Consider the following 15000-nt stretch of genomic DNA (forward strand, 5'->3'; position numbering starts at 1 on the left):
TATAATGATCTAGTTGTGTGTGTGTGTGTGTGTGTGTGTGTGTGTGTGTGTGTGTGTGTGTGTGTGTGTGTGTGTGTGTGTGTGTAATGGGTTTGTGCTGTTGTGTGTGTTGATCATTTCTGTGTGCTTGTATGTGTGTATTTGTGGTAATCCGTTTTCTCTGCCTTCTTTTTGTTTGTGTGTTTGTACGTATGCATGCCCTTTTTGTTTGTGTGTGTGTTGTATATATGTGTGTATGTACGTATGCATGACCTTTGTGTGTGGCTGTGGTATCGTTGTGGCCACTGCTGTGTGTGTGTGTGTGTGTGTGTGTGTGTGTGTGTGTGTGAAAAACTCAGAGCACCTGCTGAAGCTGTCTATGGAGGACCTGGTTGAGTTCCTTCAGGTGGCGCTGTCTAAGGACTTCTTCTTTGAGGACGACTTCGTCATCGAGCAGCTGCAGAACTCTATGTCCGAGCTGCGCAGGGCTAAACTCGAGCTACCTCCCCCAGGTACACACACACAACACACACACACACAAACACACACAGAGTTATATATCACAGAAACATCCACATTGCTGTCCAAATGCACAATCGTTTAAATGCCCTCACATATTTGCACAGTCTTTTATACTGTTGGAGATAATTATGATGATAATAATAATTATTATGTAAGTCTTGGCTATATAATGTAAGAGAGAGCTACAATGACACACACAACATATGCTCAGTCCCACACACTAATTCTCACCCACACACACACATGCAATCACCCATACTCTTGCTCGCTCACACACACACACACACATGCACACACGCACACACACACAGTCTTTCTCTTGGTCACACTTGCTCTGTCTCTCTCTCTGTCAAACACACACACACAATGTTTTTCTTGCTCTAATATATAGTCTCCCGTTCTCTCTCTCTCTCTCTCTCTCTCTTTCTCTCTCTCTCTCTCTATCACTCAAATCACACACACACACACACACACACACACACACACACACACACACACACACACACACACACACACACACACACACACACACACACACAGGTGTTGAGAGACTCATACACACACTCTTGTTGCTGTCCATCGCTGCTTGCTGCTTACTGTGCCTTCTCTCTTCTCCCCCTGGACCGTTGACAAGCTGCCTTCAAAAGTGTGTGTGTGAGTGGCACACACTACCCCTCCTACAAAAAACAACCGTGGGCAAACACGTAACCCCCTTAACCCCCACCCCCACCACCACCACGTCTTTCACTGCCACGCCTGTCAGTCAGTCAACCAATCAACCAATCATCTGTCCTGCGTCACTGAACACCACCTTGTGTCTGTCTGTCTGTCCAGCAGTTGCCACAGCAACAAAGAAACTCTCTGCGCACCCCCCTCCACACACACACATACACACAACCTCCACTAAACATGTTTAAAATTTTCTCTATAGCGTTAGCCTTCACAGGAAGTCATGGAATTGGCGTTAGCTTAACATCAGTCCAGTATGAATGTCCAGAGGATGGTGCTAGCACTAACGGTGGCCTGCTGTATTAATGTCTAGAGGATGGTGCTAGCACTAACGGTGGCCTGCTGTATTAATGTCTAGAGGATGGTGCTAGCACTAACGGTGGCCTGCTGTATTAATGTCTAGAGGATGGTGCTAGCACTAACGGTGGCCTGCTGTATTAATGTCTAGAGGATGGTGCTAGCACTAACGGTGGCCTGCTGTATTAATGTCTAGAGGATGGTGCTAGCACTAATGGTGGCCTGCTAGTGTGAAGGGAGTTTCGCGCTAATGCTACGTTCCGAGAATCGAGAATGCTACGTTCCTAAGTCGAGATTTCCGACCACCTACTATAAAAAATACAATGCCACGCCACTCAATGTCGGGTTTCCTACACTTCCCAAACTAGGGGCCAAGTCCACCTCAACTTTCAGGCCGGAAGTGAAGTACAATCTCCGACTTCAAGGTTGTCTGGAAGACACAGCATAGGTAAAGGTATTGGAGAGCGAGTGATGGTTTTTAAAGTCTGTTGACAGACAAAGCAAGCATCACGATCAGGAGTGAATGCAGTACATGGCCGACAGTTTGTCAAGGGCTATCCTTGGTCTCTGCCCATAGTAAGAGATAGATATATAGATACTTTATTGATCCCCAAGGGGAAATTCAAGATTAAAGACTAAATACACACAGTAACACAAAACACACAGTACACAAAAGTAAAGACTAAATACACACAGAACCAGCAAATACGCCCGTCATTGTCCAGATTTGTGGTCATAAGCGGTAAAGGGAAGGGATGAGGTGTGTTGTTTTTATTGTTGGATTGTACAGGCTTCTCTGTCAGTGAGTTAACCTTATAGGTCCGCGTCACAAAGCTTCTCAGCCGATGACCGGCGGGGTATAGAGGGTTCCGGCAATAATAAGGACCGTTGGGACATCTGGCTGACACCTCTGAGCAAACACACACACACACACACACACACACACACACACACACACACACACACACACACACACCAAGCGCACTCTTCCACCACAGCAGAGGGAAGCAGTGGGAAAGTTTGCTTTCAGTAAGGTCAAAGAAACTTTCTCACTGGCTTTCCTCTGTGTGTGTGTGTGTGTGTGTGTGTGTGTGTGTGTGTGTGTGTGTCTCTGTGTGCGTGTGACAGTTCAGTACTCATGGGAACCCGGTTTCACTGTCTCTTCTGGTTTCTCTTGGCCTGAGATTGTGCACATTAATTTGGCGTGTGCGTGTGCGTGTGTGTGTGTGTGATCAGTTCCAAAGTCAGCTAATTAACACACAGAGTTCAGAACAGAATAACTATCTGAACCTGAACTATCTGAACCTGACCCCTACCTAACCCTAACCCTAGCTCACCCTAACCCGGGTGAGCTTTCGAGGAACTAAGTTCTGCCATGTTGGAGCTGTCATGTCCTGTCATGTCGATGCTCTAATAACCCACTAAACTGTAAAGTGTTGGTTCTGCATCCCTGTCTTTATAATAGGACAGTTCTAATCAGCTCTTTTCATCTTAGAACGCACTCAGTGCTAATGAAATAATAAATGATAATAGTTTGAGTTTCAAACTTTGTAGTGGGTGTTATTTTTATCACTCTAAAGGGCTCACACTTAAGGGACACAAATGAGAGGCTGCTGCACACTGTGTTTCTGTATTTCTATATATCTGTACATATATCTTTGTGTGTGTGTGTGTGTGTGTGTGTGTGTGTGTGTGTGTGTCTAAGATATGATGTGTGTGTTTGTGTGTGTGTGTGTGTGTGTGTGTGTGTGTGTGTGTGTGTGTGTGTGTGTGTGTATCTCTAAGATATGAGGTGTGTGTGAGTGTGTGTGTGTGTCTCTAAGATATGAGGTATGTGTGTGTGTGTCTAAGGTATGATTTGCTCGTTCTCCTGTGCCTGACACATCAGCAGCAATAGCAGCAGCAGCAGCAGGATAATTAGGGCTAAATAATCAGTGTAATTCTTTGATGGGAGAACTGGCCCAGGAGGAGGCCGTGCGACGGCTCTATTTCAGTCTGATGGGATAATTGGTCCGTCCTGTTGCGTCCTGTTCCTGGGGAGCCTGCCAGCTGCACGCGCTGACTGGCACCCCCATTTAAACGCCCAGCCCGCCCACCCAGCGCTAGTCGAGCAGGGAGCATTTCCCCGCTGTTTCCCCAGCGCAGGTTAAGTCTCCCTGGGCAGGGTGACCACTCGTCTCCCCCCTGCGCTTTTCAGTGCTCCATAGGCTTAAAAAATGGGGGTGGTGGAGGGGGTTGTAACCCCTCCGATAATTAAATCCGGCCAATGCAGCTCCCTCAATTATGATCATCATGATGAACGCAACTGTTCTAGAGCATGATGAAGTGAGGGGCTGTTCTAGGTCAGTGGTTCTTAAACTGGGCGGTCGGGACCCCCAGGGGGTCGCCAAAAATACTGGAGGGGTCGCGAAATAATTTGCTTCATCCAATGCCCCTCTCACAACATTTTGAAACCAAAAATCAAAAATGGTTAGAGAGAAGGGGGGTCACGAGACTTAGGCCATGTTTTTGGGGGGTCGCCAGATAAAAAGTTTAAGAACCACTGTTCTAGAGCATGATGAAGTGAGGGGCTGTTCTAGAGCATGATAAAGTGAGGAACTGTTCTAGAGCATGAAGTGAGGAACTGTTCTAGAGCTTGATGAAGTGAGGGGCTGTTCTAGAACTTGATGAAGTGAAGAACTGTTCTAGAGCATGGTGAAGTGAGGAACTGTTCTAGAGCTTGATGAAGTGAGGAACTGTTTTAGAAGTGAGGAAATGTTCTAGAGCATGATGAAGTGAGGAACTGTTCTAGAGCATGAAGTGAGGAACTGTTCTAGAGCTTGATGAAGTGAGGGTCTGTTCTAGAACTTGATGAAGTGAGGAAATATTCTAGAGCATGGTGAAGTGAGGAACTGTTCTAGAGCATGATGAAGTGAGGAACTGTTCTAGAGCATGGTGAAGTGAAAGGCTCAGCCGTCCCAATACTCAACTCCAAATGTCACCTCTGCAGTTCTCCAGTCTGCCTGGGCTCCTGTCAGAGACTTTTATAAGGGAGAGTGACTGAATGAACGACTGCAGAGGGCCAAAAAGGACTTTGTTCACGCGCCTCTACAAGTTGCTTCACATCATGGAGGGCTGTGCGTCACGCGGCTGCAATATTGTCCTGCCACCACTGACGGCTTGTCCTGCTCAGACCGCACCGACGTTATGCCCCAACATTCTAATGTTGTTGGTTTCAGTTTTCAGAATGTTCAGAAAAGAATGTTCCAGCTCCACACTGGCCAGACGGTAATGGAAAAGAACGGCTTTTGGACGTGTCAAACTCCTGTCAACTTCAGCCAACAAATACAGACTGACGGTACTCACTGACCCAGCTGTTGGTGTTTGCTGGAGTTTGCTCCAGCTCAGCCTAGCCTGTCTTGTAGCCTTTCATGCTAACAGCTAATCCCACAGGGTTCATCTTGTCTAACCTCCGTTACACACGATCTGTAAAGTCTGGAAAAGTCTGGAATTATGACTGACTGACTGTTTTCAGACCTAGAAAAGTATGGAATTTTGGGTGAAAGTATTGGAAAAAGTCTTGCTCACAGGAACACAGAGGCTACATTAAAGGTTGACAGTGCTCAAAAATCTAATCCTATAATGTGTGTGTGTGTGTGTGTGTGTGTGTGCGCTCACGTTTACACGGGAACTCCATCTCACCCACCCTGACCTCATGGCACTCTGCAAACAGCAGTCACTTCCTGCTTAATTCAGCTCTTCCTGTAGCCCTGCTGTTGGCAGTTCTGTGATTGTGTGCACTGTCTCTGTGTGTGTGTGCGTGTGTGCATGTGTGGGGGTCATTACAGTGTGTGTGTTTTGTGTGGGGGTCATTACAGTGTGTGTGTGTGTGTGTATGTTTTGTGTGGGGGTCATTACAGTGTGCGCGCGTGCGTGTGTGTGTGTGTGCGTGCGTCCGTGCACACCATTTGACAGCTTGCCCTGACACACTCTTGCGTCACCATCGTTCCCATGCGTGCCGTTCCCTGACGTCTCACCTGCACTCTACCTGTTGCTCTGGCCCCTCCTACTCTTGCTGTGTCATGTCTTAATGTGTTTCTGTATATGTCTGTACGACACGCGTCACTGTGCCACACGTATTTGTGAATAAGTATTTGTTTGGTGCGTCATCAACTGATCTACAGTACACATTATACGCTAGTTTGGATTTATTGTGTGTTTATCGATTATTCATTAATTATGTATGTTGTGTTCACAGTGCCTGTGGCATGTTTAAATGTTAAAAATCCTTGAAAAATGTTTAAAAGACAGTAATATTTTTGAAATGAAATAAAAAATCGTAGACTGCAGGGTGTTGCCTTTGCTAACTGATCTTATTCCATCAGTCTAGATGATCATAATGGGGCTTTAACAGGCTGTAAGCAAAGCGGCAAACCAAGCCTGTGGCACATGAACCAAAGTGGCAAACAAGCCTGTGGCACATGAACCAAAGTGGCAAACCAAGCCTGTGGCACATGAGCTAAAGTTATCGTGTAGCGTGGGAGCTGTGTTTGCAAACAGGAACTTGCTCATAGTAACTGCCGAGTTATTAGATAAGCTTTAGTTCACCGACATCAGTCTTTGCTTGTTGCCTGTTATTTTGCACATGTTTAGTTGCCCGTCAAGTTAAGGCCCCCATATGACCCTAAAGTGTAATGTACATATGGACATTTTACCTCATACTATACCAATGTTTACAGTCAGCACCTTAAGTATGTTAAAACATTAGGTAAAATAACTGAAGATTAAAATCTTCTTAATTTAAACATAATGGGATTGATGATTGTGTCCTTGGTTTTACGTCTATGGTTTTATTCTTTACTGTCTGTGGTGTTGCTGTATTTTGTGTCTCAACTTTATGCTGTTTCTGCCTTTGTTTGTTATCTTTTTAAAACCGTTCTCTCTTTCCATCATTCTTTTCCTAGCTCTCTCTACCCTTCCGTTTTACCCCTTTCCCTCTCCCTCCCTCTCTGTCTCTGTCTCTCTCTCTCTGTTGGGAACTGTCTGTCCCCATGGGCAAACAGTTCTCCATGCCACTTGCCATACGCTGTCTCTCTGATCGATTGTGCCTGTGTTTTTAAAATTCCCTGTTTTAGATTATTTGTCTTCTGATTGGCTCTTTTCTCTTTGCCCCTCCCCCCATTCAGCTAAAGAGGAGGAGTTTCCCAAGAAACCTCTGGGGCAGCTTCCTCCCGAGCCGCTGACCAATCACGTGGCTAACGGTCAGATGCCGGGCGGACAGGCCGTGGACGGGCTGGTTTCGCGTGGGCCTAGCCCGGCGGCCAATCAGAGCCTGAGTGTACCGACGGAGGCGGTTCCAGCTCCCAGCCCCTCCCCCGATCGTCCGAAAGACAGCCGGCCGCCAAGCCGGACGCGGCGAGACTCCTTGGACAAGCTCCTGCGCCTCGCCAAGGTGGCCAGCGGGGACCGCAGTGGTGGGCGTAACCGCAGCTCCGGTGGCAGCAGCGACGCGGAGTCCCGCAAGCACCACCCCTCGGGCCCCTCGGAGAAGGGCCACTCGCCAGCCCCGACACCCCCCAACGCCACCAGCACCCCGGACTGGGGTCCCCACAAACCCCAGGGGCAGCAGCCGCCTCCGCACCACGCCGCTGCCAACCACAACTCCAACGCGGGGTCCAGTGCACGGCCCGACCGGCCCTTCACCCCGCGCTGGGTCAAGCCCTCCGAGACCAAGCTGGAGGCGGCCAAGGCGGCCGCCATGCGAGAGACCCACCACAGCCGCGCCGCCTCGCCCGCACCCCCGGTCACCCCGACGACGCCCACCGACCCCTCGGGCCAGGGTCCGGGCCGGCGGCCTCGCTCTCACGGCTTCACGCCAGGCTCCAACCGCGGGTCCAACGCCTCGCAGTACGACAACGTCCCCGGGCCCGATGGGCTCCCGGTCATGGAGGTGCTGGAGCTGGACCACCCCCCCTCGCGCCCGCCCTTCGCCACCCCGTCCCTGCGCCAGAGCAGCCCCACGAGGCCCCCTAGTGGCGGCTTCAGCAACAGCAGCGGCGCCCCCACGCGGCAGCCCAGGCAGAACATGGCCACCGCCGCTGCCGTCCCTCCGCCGATGCACGCGTCCAACTCCCGCGTTGGCGTTTCCGGCGGCGGTGGCGGCAGCTCGTCAGCGCACCAGTCCCCGCACCACTACTACCCCCCGCCCACCAGGGGACAGCACTCTCCGGCGCGCGCCGCCATGGTGCCGATGTACACCACCTTTGGCGCGGACACCCGGTCGCCCGAGGAGCGGACGGTGTACGGCCTGAGCTACGGCGAGCGTGGAGGGGGCTACGCCACCACCCAGCGCCAGCCGCACAGTGCCGGACTCTCGCCCGAGAAAGCCCTGATGAACAACATGTACGCCACCTACCGCCGCCAGCCCAACCCCTCCCCCCACCCCCAGCAACAAAACCCCCCCCCCCCTCTCCGTGGCCCCCCTGGACCTCAGCGCCCGGCTGGACACTAGCGTGGTCAGTGCGGGCAGTGGCGACGGTGGGCATTATGGCGGGCAATACCTGCCGCAGCGCCAGCACACACCTTACCAGCCCATGGAGTACCGCTACGAGGCCCGGAGGAGGGGGGGAGATGAGAGCGCCTCGTACCTGTCCGAGGTGAGGGGAGGCTGGGGAGTTCGGGAGGGCGAGATGCCCCCCAGGTCCCCTGGAGGCCTGCCCCGCTCGCCCAGTTTCCAGAAGGCGCAGATGTCCCCTGTGCAGGAGTTCATCTTCCCCTCTCTGCCGGGCGCGGATGCAGTACTAGGAACCGTCTACAGGGGGGGCTACCCCCACCAGCCCCAGGAACAGCTGCCGCCGGGCGCCGGCAGACAACCACAGCTCCCCCACCTGTTCGGAGGTGTACACTACAGCCACGCGCAAGAGGCCTTCGCCTTGCAGGAGTCCATGTTGCTCTGAAGGCCACGGATGGAGACAGGGGGATGTGAGGACAGCAGCAGGAGAAGACAAGAAAGAAAGAAAGAAAGGAGAGAAGAGAGAGAGAGGGAAGGAGGAGAGGAGGAAAAGTATAGACACTTGAAGTGCAAAACCTGAGAAAGCAATAGAGAAGTGGCCAGGTGTTTTTGTTGTACTGTTTTGGGGTTTGTTTGTCTGTTCATTTGTTTGTTTGTTGTGATGTTTTTGTTTGTTTGTTTGTTTATTTGTTAATTTGTTTGTGTGTGACAGACTGACTGTAATACCTTCAGGAGCTGTGCAGTGGCAGAGGTCTGTAAGCCTCAGGCATTTTTACTGATAAACTCACATTTGCGAGGAAAACAAAATATCTGACTGATTGAAAAGATTTCTTTTTTATTTTGTTTTTGTTGTTTAAATAATCATTAACCCAGAATGTTAGCTATCAATCCTTGAGATTTAAAAATTGTACAGCATATCTTTTTTTTCTTCTTTTTTTTGTTAATATGGCTGAGTTATTTAAACTATTTTATGAATATTGGTGGAGACTCCTGATAAGAAAGAAAACAACTCAGTATTTTTGTGTTGATTTATTTGTTTCCTCCTTGGTCCATCTTTATTTTTTTAAATGAGTTAGATTCTTGAGACATATATTACCCTAGAGGTCAATTTATTCTATTATGCTTGTGAATATCATATTTTTTGGAGAGAGAGACGATTTAAGAGAATATATGTTTGCGTTTATAAGAGTCATTGAAGAGAGCAGTGAAGGAGATGTCACTGCGTGTGTTTCTTTTTCAAGCACCTCCACAAGAGTGATCCCGTCATTTCCCACGTGAGGGATTGTCTCTCGTTGTTGTTGTTGTTATTGTTATTGTTGTTGTTATTGTTACTGTTGTTGTTCATGATGATGAATGCAGTATATGAATCTATTTGATCTCCCCTTGTGGGAGCCCCGCACCACCATGTCTCCACTCCAAACCCCATTTCAACACACACACACACACACACACACATAGGCATCTACAAGCATACAAAAACACACAAACACACACAAGCAGAAGCACACACACACACACACACACACACACACTTCACCCCAGGGGTCAATCCTAGTTTAGCTTCATTCCTGGCCTGTTCCCCAATTGTCACTCCAGCATTCCTTTGGGAACAGGATTTACTTTATTTGGAAAGCAGACCATTTCTGTTGAGTTTCACTGACCAAAGGGACATGTGTGTTCTTGAGTTTCTACTCTGCAACTGACCCAACTGAGACAGGACCTGGATTGTCCTGCGTCTGAGCAATAGTTTAGTGTCCTCTCTGTATTTTACACACACACACACACACACACACTATACAGAAGTGAATGATAGCATTTGTTTTGGTGTGTGTTAGTGAATGAAGTTGAGTTGAGTAAAGAGGAGTGAAACACTGGACATTTGTGATTTTGCAATTCAACCCTGACATTCAAATCTCTCGCCCTCTCTCATTCACACACACATGCACGCACCCACCCACTAAACACAGAGAGAGTGAGAGAAAGATTCAGTGACTGTGTTGAATGAGAATTCCATTCCATTTAATTCCATATATACATATATTAAATGCAGGCACTCTTTTAAAACTAGTTCATTCCAAATCACACACACACATACACACACACACAAACCTTAAAAACGCACCCTGTTGTCAAGTATATGCATCCTTTCATTTCAGCCTCTCCAGGTTCTTAATGGTGTACACATTTTATATTGATGCGATGCTTTTTTCTCTTCAGTCAGTATGAGTACAATATCATTGGACAATACAGAGTCCTTTGCATTTTGTTGTTAAATTACTAAAAAAAAGCGAAGAGGTTATTGGATCATTCTTGAGACAATTTTCTCTATCTCTAATAAACACTGCCTGGGGCAAAACTATACTCGGGGTTTTTATGTGTGTGTCTGTGTGTTTGTGTGTGTGTGCTATAAGTTTAAAGTGTCCATAACATTCCGCTATAGGAGTGCTATAAGAGCAATTATCCTACTTCTGGTCATTTATCAAAATATCCGTTATCAGTTTTGCTAATGTGGGTTTTTACATTTCTGTAAAATTAGTTTCTGTTTAGGAACTTTTCCACTACTGGTTAATGTTTTTCACCGATAAATAAAGCTCAGATTGCAGTCTGCGTTTGAATTTTCGAGGACTTTTCGGTAGTGGTTGCCTTCTAGCGGCGAGAAAAAGTCGAGACCAAAAGGTAGGTCATCTCTGTGACGCGCCATAGTCATAGGGGGCGATAACGAGCTAAGATTACCGTTCATCAACATTTCCTCGGCTCTTGTCAAACGGCAAGAAGAGGGCTACTGAATAAACATGGCACAAAGTCTGCTTTGCCGAGTTGGTCGTGTCGTTCAAGCGGTCAGGTGGACTTCACATGTTGCCACTCGAACGCTTTCTGCAGCAGCACAAGAAGAGCCGCTCACGCTGAAAGAACAACAGGACGGAATCAGGTTCGTGAGGAGACGTGTCATGCAAAAATATCTTTGACTGATGTTCAGATAACATGATCACAGTACCTTTGTGGAGCCGCATATTGTGATCATCAGTTCATCTGAAATTGTATGAAGAAAACACTGCATCAAAATGGAAACTGTTGTTTCAGGAGAATAATTCTGAACAACCCCAAGAAGAGAAATGCCTTGTCCCTGGCCATGCTTGCATCACTGCGTGAGAACATCGTCACTGGAGTGGACAGCGATGACCTCCGGGTCATCGTCATATCAGGTAGGTTGACCTGAACTATTAGCACTTATCAACGCCATAGCCTAGTGAGTGGGCTGGCACAACACATGGGACTGTATGTCTAGCCGTCAAATCGTCCTACTGTACTGATTCTTGAGTGATATTACTCACTTTTAAGCCAAATCAGCCAAATGTGTAAATAATATTGTGTGTGTGTGTGTGTGTCTAGCCCGAGGTCCAGTGTTTTCTTCTGGCCATGACCTGAAAGAGCTGACGTCGGTCCAAGGCAGAGAGTATCACACCAAAGTGTTTAATGCCTGTTCTGAGGTGAGACTTAAAAGTTCTAACCTGACCCTAGCCAGATGAATTTCGTTCCGCCTAGCTTCACTCACATCCATCTGGGACCTCTTCCATTGAGAGTGATTTCTGCAGCAGATTTTATGGTAGAGCCAATCAGGAGGCGGGGCGGGAGTTTCAAAGATGTGACATAGTGGAGAAGCGACCGTGAGACTGTTATCAGCGTCACGGGTTGGCTTCGATGTGAGTGGTTGAAGTAGCACGTCAATAGATGACGGACAAGTGGCTTATTCAATCATATGCAAGCATTTTTTTGATTAGGCCCAGCCTTCTGAAACACCATTCCAATGGATCGGTTCCAGATGGATGAGTGGAGCTAGGCGGAGCGAAATTCATCTAGCGAGGGTCAGGTTATACATGTTCTAGCACAGGCAAACACTTCCCCGCTTGGTAAAAATGTCACCATATTCAGACCGGCCTGGCGCTGGTCATTTCACTCCCAAATGGACTGGTTTCCATCTGTGCTGGTGACTGATTGGTCCCACATCCCCATCTGTTAGGTCATGACGCTCATCCAAGACATTCCGGTGCCTGTCATCGCCATGGTGAATGGGGTCGCCACGGCTGCAGGGTGCCAGCTGGTGGCCAGTTGTGACATTGCCGTGGCGACGGAGAAGTCGACCTTTGCCACGCCGGGGATAAACGTGGGGCTGTTTTGCTCCACCCCTGGAGTGGCCATCGGCCGAGCGGTGCCCAGGAAGGTGAGATCCGTCTAGCACCCCAAACTTGTTTTAAAGGAACACTCCAATGCAAACTGGTCTAATCCACTTCCCTTAAATTGTGCTAAGCTAGGCTAACGGTGTCCAGGAAGGTGAAATCTGTCTAGCACCCCAAACTTGTTTTAAAGGAACACACCAATGCTAACTGGTCTAACACACTTCCATTGAATTGTGCTAGGCTAGGTTAACGGTGTCCAGGAAGGTGAAATCCGTCTAGCACCCCAAACTTGTTTTGGAACACGCCAACGTTAACTGGTCTAACCCACTTCCCTTTAATTGCGCTAAGCTAAGCTAACGGTGCCCAGGAAGGTGAGATCTGTTTAGCACCCACCATCTTGTTTTAAAGGAACACACCAATGCTAACTGGTCTAATCCACTTTCATTAAATTGTGCGAAACTAGGCTAACGGTGTCAGTAAAGGTTAAATGCTTTGTAAAGGTTCTGTGCAAGACTTTCACCTTTACAGTGTACCTTTAAAAGATGCAGTATGAAGTTTTGTAGGCCTCGAGCTGTTTTGAACGCAGCCACATGGCACTCTTCCATTGGCTTGCATTGTATTTGATACAGCACCCCACACAGAACACAGGTGTTCTTCTACACAACAGCCCCACACAGAACACAGGTGTTCTACTACACAACCTGTTCTACTACACAACAGCGCCCCACATAGAACACAGGTGTGCTACTACTCAACCTGTTCTACTACACAACAGAGCCCCACATAGAACACAGGTGTGCTACTACACAACCTGTTCTACTACACAACCTGTTCTACTTCACAACCCAGCCCCACATGTTTAGGAGACAGATGCTAGCACTCACAAACTTCCACAAACTGCACAGCTCTCTCTCTCTCTCTCTCTGCAGCACAAATAGCAGCTACCTTCCGAACACCAACGTCCTGCCTGTGCTTTCAGGTTGCCATGGAGATGTTGTTCACGGGGCAGCCGGTCTCGGCCCAGGACGCCCTGCGCCACGGCCTGGTGAGCCGCGTGGTGGCGGACGAGGCGGCGCTTGAGGAGGCCACGCTGGCGATGGCGCGGAGCGTGTGCGTGGCCAGCCGCCCGGTGGTGGCGCTGGGCAAGGCGGCGTTCCAGAGGCAGATGGCGCAGGGGCGCGACGCGGCCTACGCCACGGCCTCCGCCGTCATGGTGGACAACCTGGCGCTGCATGACGGCCAGGAGGGCATCAGGGCGTTCCTGGAGAAACGGAAGCCCACGTGGTCACACAGCACGGAGAAGGCACACAAGTGAGGGCTGTAGGGGGCGTGCAAGCGCCTTGGCAGAGTAGGGGGGTGTGTGTGTGTGTGTGTGCGCATGTGTAGGGCCACAAGTGGGGGATATGGGTGCCTTATCAGAATAAGTGTGTGTGTGTGTAAGGCCAATGTGGGGGACGGGAAGTAGGATTTAACAATTTGGAGGGGAAAATCTAATTGCAGTTTTTCTGACAGATATTGCGATTGAGATTTGATTTTGCAATATATTTTTCAATGTCAAGCTTCAGTTCAATATTCCAAATGTCGCTTTAACTTGGGCCACTTCTTATTGGTGAGCATGCCAAGTGCATGAGAAGCACGGCACTCCTGATTGGTGAGCACTGCTGTCTGTCATTCAAGGAGGATGAGCTGAATATAAAAATCAGATGTGACCAGAGTAACCATTTGGACTGAGTTACAAGCTGTGTGATTAATTGCATTAGTTCAAATTTGATTTCAATTAAAAATCGATAAATCTTTCAGCCCTCATGGGAAGTGCCTTATCAGAGTGTGTGTGTGTGACGTGTGTGTGCAGGTTTGCAGTGTGACTCTTGTGTATTTGTTAATAGTGGGATTTCAGTCTGACGAATAGAACAAATTTACTTTGTCAAAATAATTGCCTTGTGTGTTGCTGTCTACTAATACAGAACTGCAGAAAACATATCCATGTAAGGATTATACAAGCAATAACCGATAACACTGCATCACAACCTCAGACTACACCGCTAATGGATGTTGTTGTGTTGCGGCTCTAGCTCTCAGTTAATGATGACTTTTAAAAAGGTCACAGTGCTCAATTGTACAGATCAATGGCTGTGTTTCATGTTTTGGACTTGGCATGCGGGTTAACACGTAATTATTATCTACCGGGTGTTGATTTACAGTAGGTGTACAGTGTTGCCGCTTTGGATAAAAGCGCCTGCTAAATGATTTAATGTAAATGTATTGCAGATTATGGGAAATAAAGGACTCTTGTTTTGTATTTGGTTATTTTGTTTATTTTTTATTTTTTTTGTCTGTGTGTGTGTGTCAAGTCAAGTCACTTTATCTATATCGCATATTTGAAAACAACAGCAGTTGAGCCAAAGTGCTTTACAATGGAGGCAGTTAGGAGTTGACGATATAAAAAAAATGTTTAAAGAACAATGGTGTGTGTGTGTTAGAAGCGGTTTAGGCAGTTGGCCATTAAATCATTGCTCAATACATTTGCAGTGTCATCATAGCAACAGCAAAGGGACAACATTACAAGCAGCCCATAACAAAAGACCCATGTTGGTGGGAGTGAGCTTATACCAAATTGCATGGTAATGCCCATGTCAAGCTGGGCTGTAGGTTACCTTATAACCCAAACGGCATGATCTCAGCAGATGTGTAAAACCATGCGCAGTTTAGCCATTAGGGGGAGCCAGTGTGTCTAGTTCCATGTTAAATCTTAATACTGAGCTATATTGTTGATGTTGGATATGCTTTATCAACTTACAGGTCAACGAG

The 15000-nt window shown here is 48.0% G+C and overlaps 2 protein-coding genes across 3 annotated transcripts in view; both read left to right on the top strand.

The window, feature by feature from the left end:
• usp6nl (USP6 N-terminal like) overlaps positions 1–10378 on the top strand; it is a 57556-nt gene extending 47178 nt beyond the window's left edge. The window contains 3 exon segments of the mRNA XM_048267468.1: positions 339–491; positions 6693–7927; positions 7929–10378. Of these exon segments, the coding sequence (XP_048123425.1) occupies positions 339–491; positions 6693–7927; positions 7929–8462 (1922 nt within the window). The 3' untranslated portion in view covers positions 8463–10378.
• A 259-nt stretch (positions 10379–10637) lies between these two features.
• Positions 10638–15000, top strand: part of echdc3 (enoyl CoA hydratase domain containing 3) — a 16907-nt gene continuing 12544 nt past the window's right edge. Inside the window, exons 1-5 of one of the 2 annotated variants that reach the window (XR_007196274.1) lie at positions 10638–10946; positions 11099–11220; positions 11408–11505; positions 12036–12236; positions 13172–13628. Coding sequence is in view for 1 of the 2 variants with exons in the window: in XM_048267472.1 (XP_048123429.1) it covers positions 10810–10946; positions 11099–11220; positions 11408–11505; positions 12036–12236; positions 13172–13507 (894 nt within the window). In the remaining variant the exon portion in view is untranslated. Of the gene's footprint in view, positions 10947–11098; positions 11221–11407; positions 11506–12035; positions 12237–13171; positions 14492–15000 lie in introns of those variants that run through there. The other variant, XM_048267472.1, reaches the window with a different exon arrangement.

The sequence above is a fragment of the Alosa alosa genome, chromosome 17 (genome assembly GCF_017589495.1).
Source record: "Alosa alosa isolate M-15738 ecotype Scorff River chromosome 17, AALO_Geno_1.1, whole genome shotgun sequence".
Classification (NCBI taxonomy): domain Eukaryota; kingdom Metazoa; phylum Chordata; class Actinopteri; order Clupeiformes; family Clupeidae; genus Alosa; species Alosa alosa.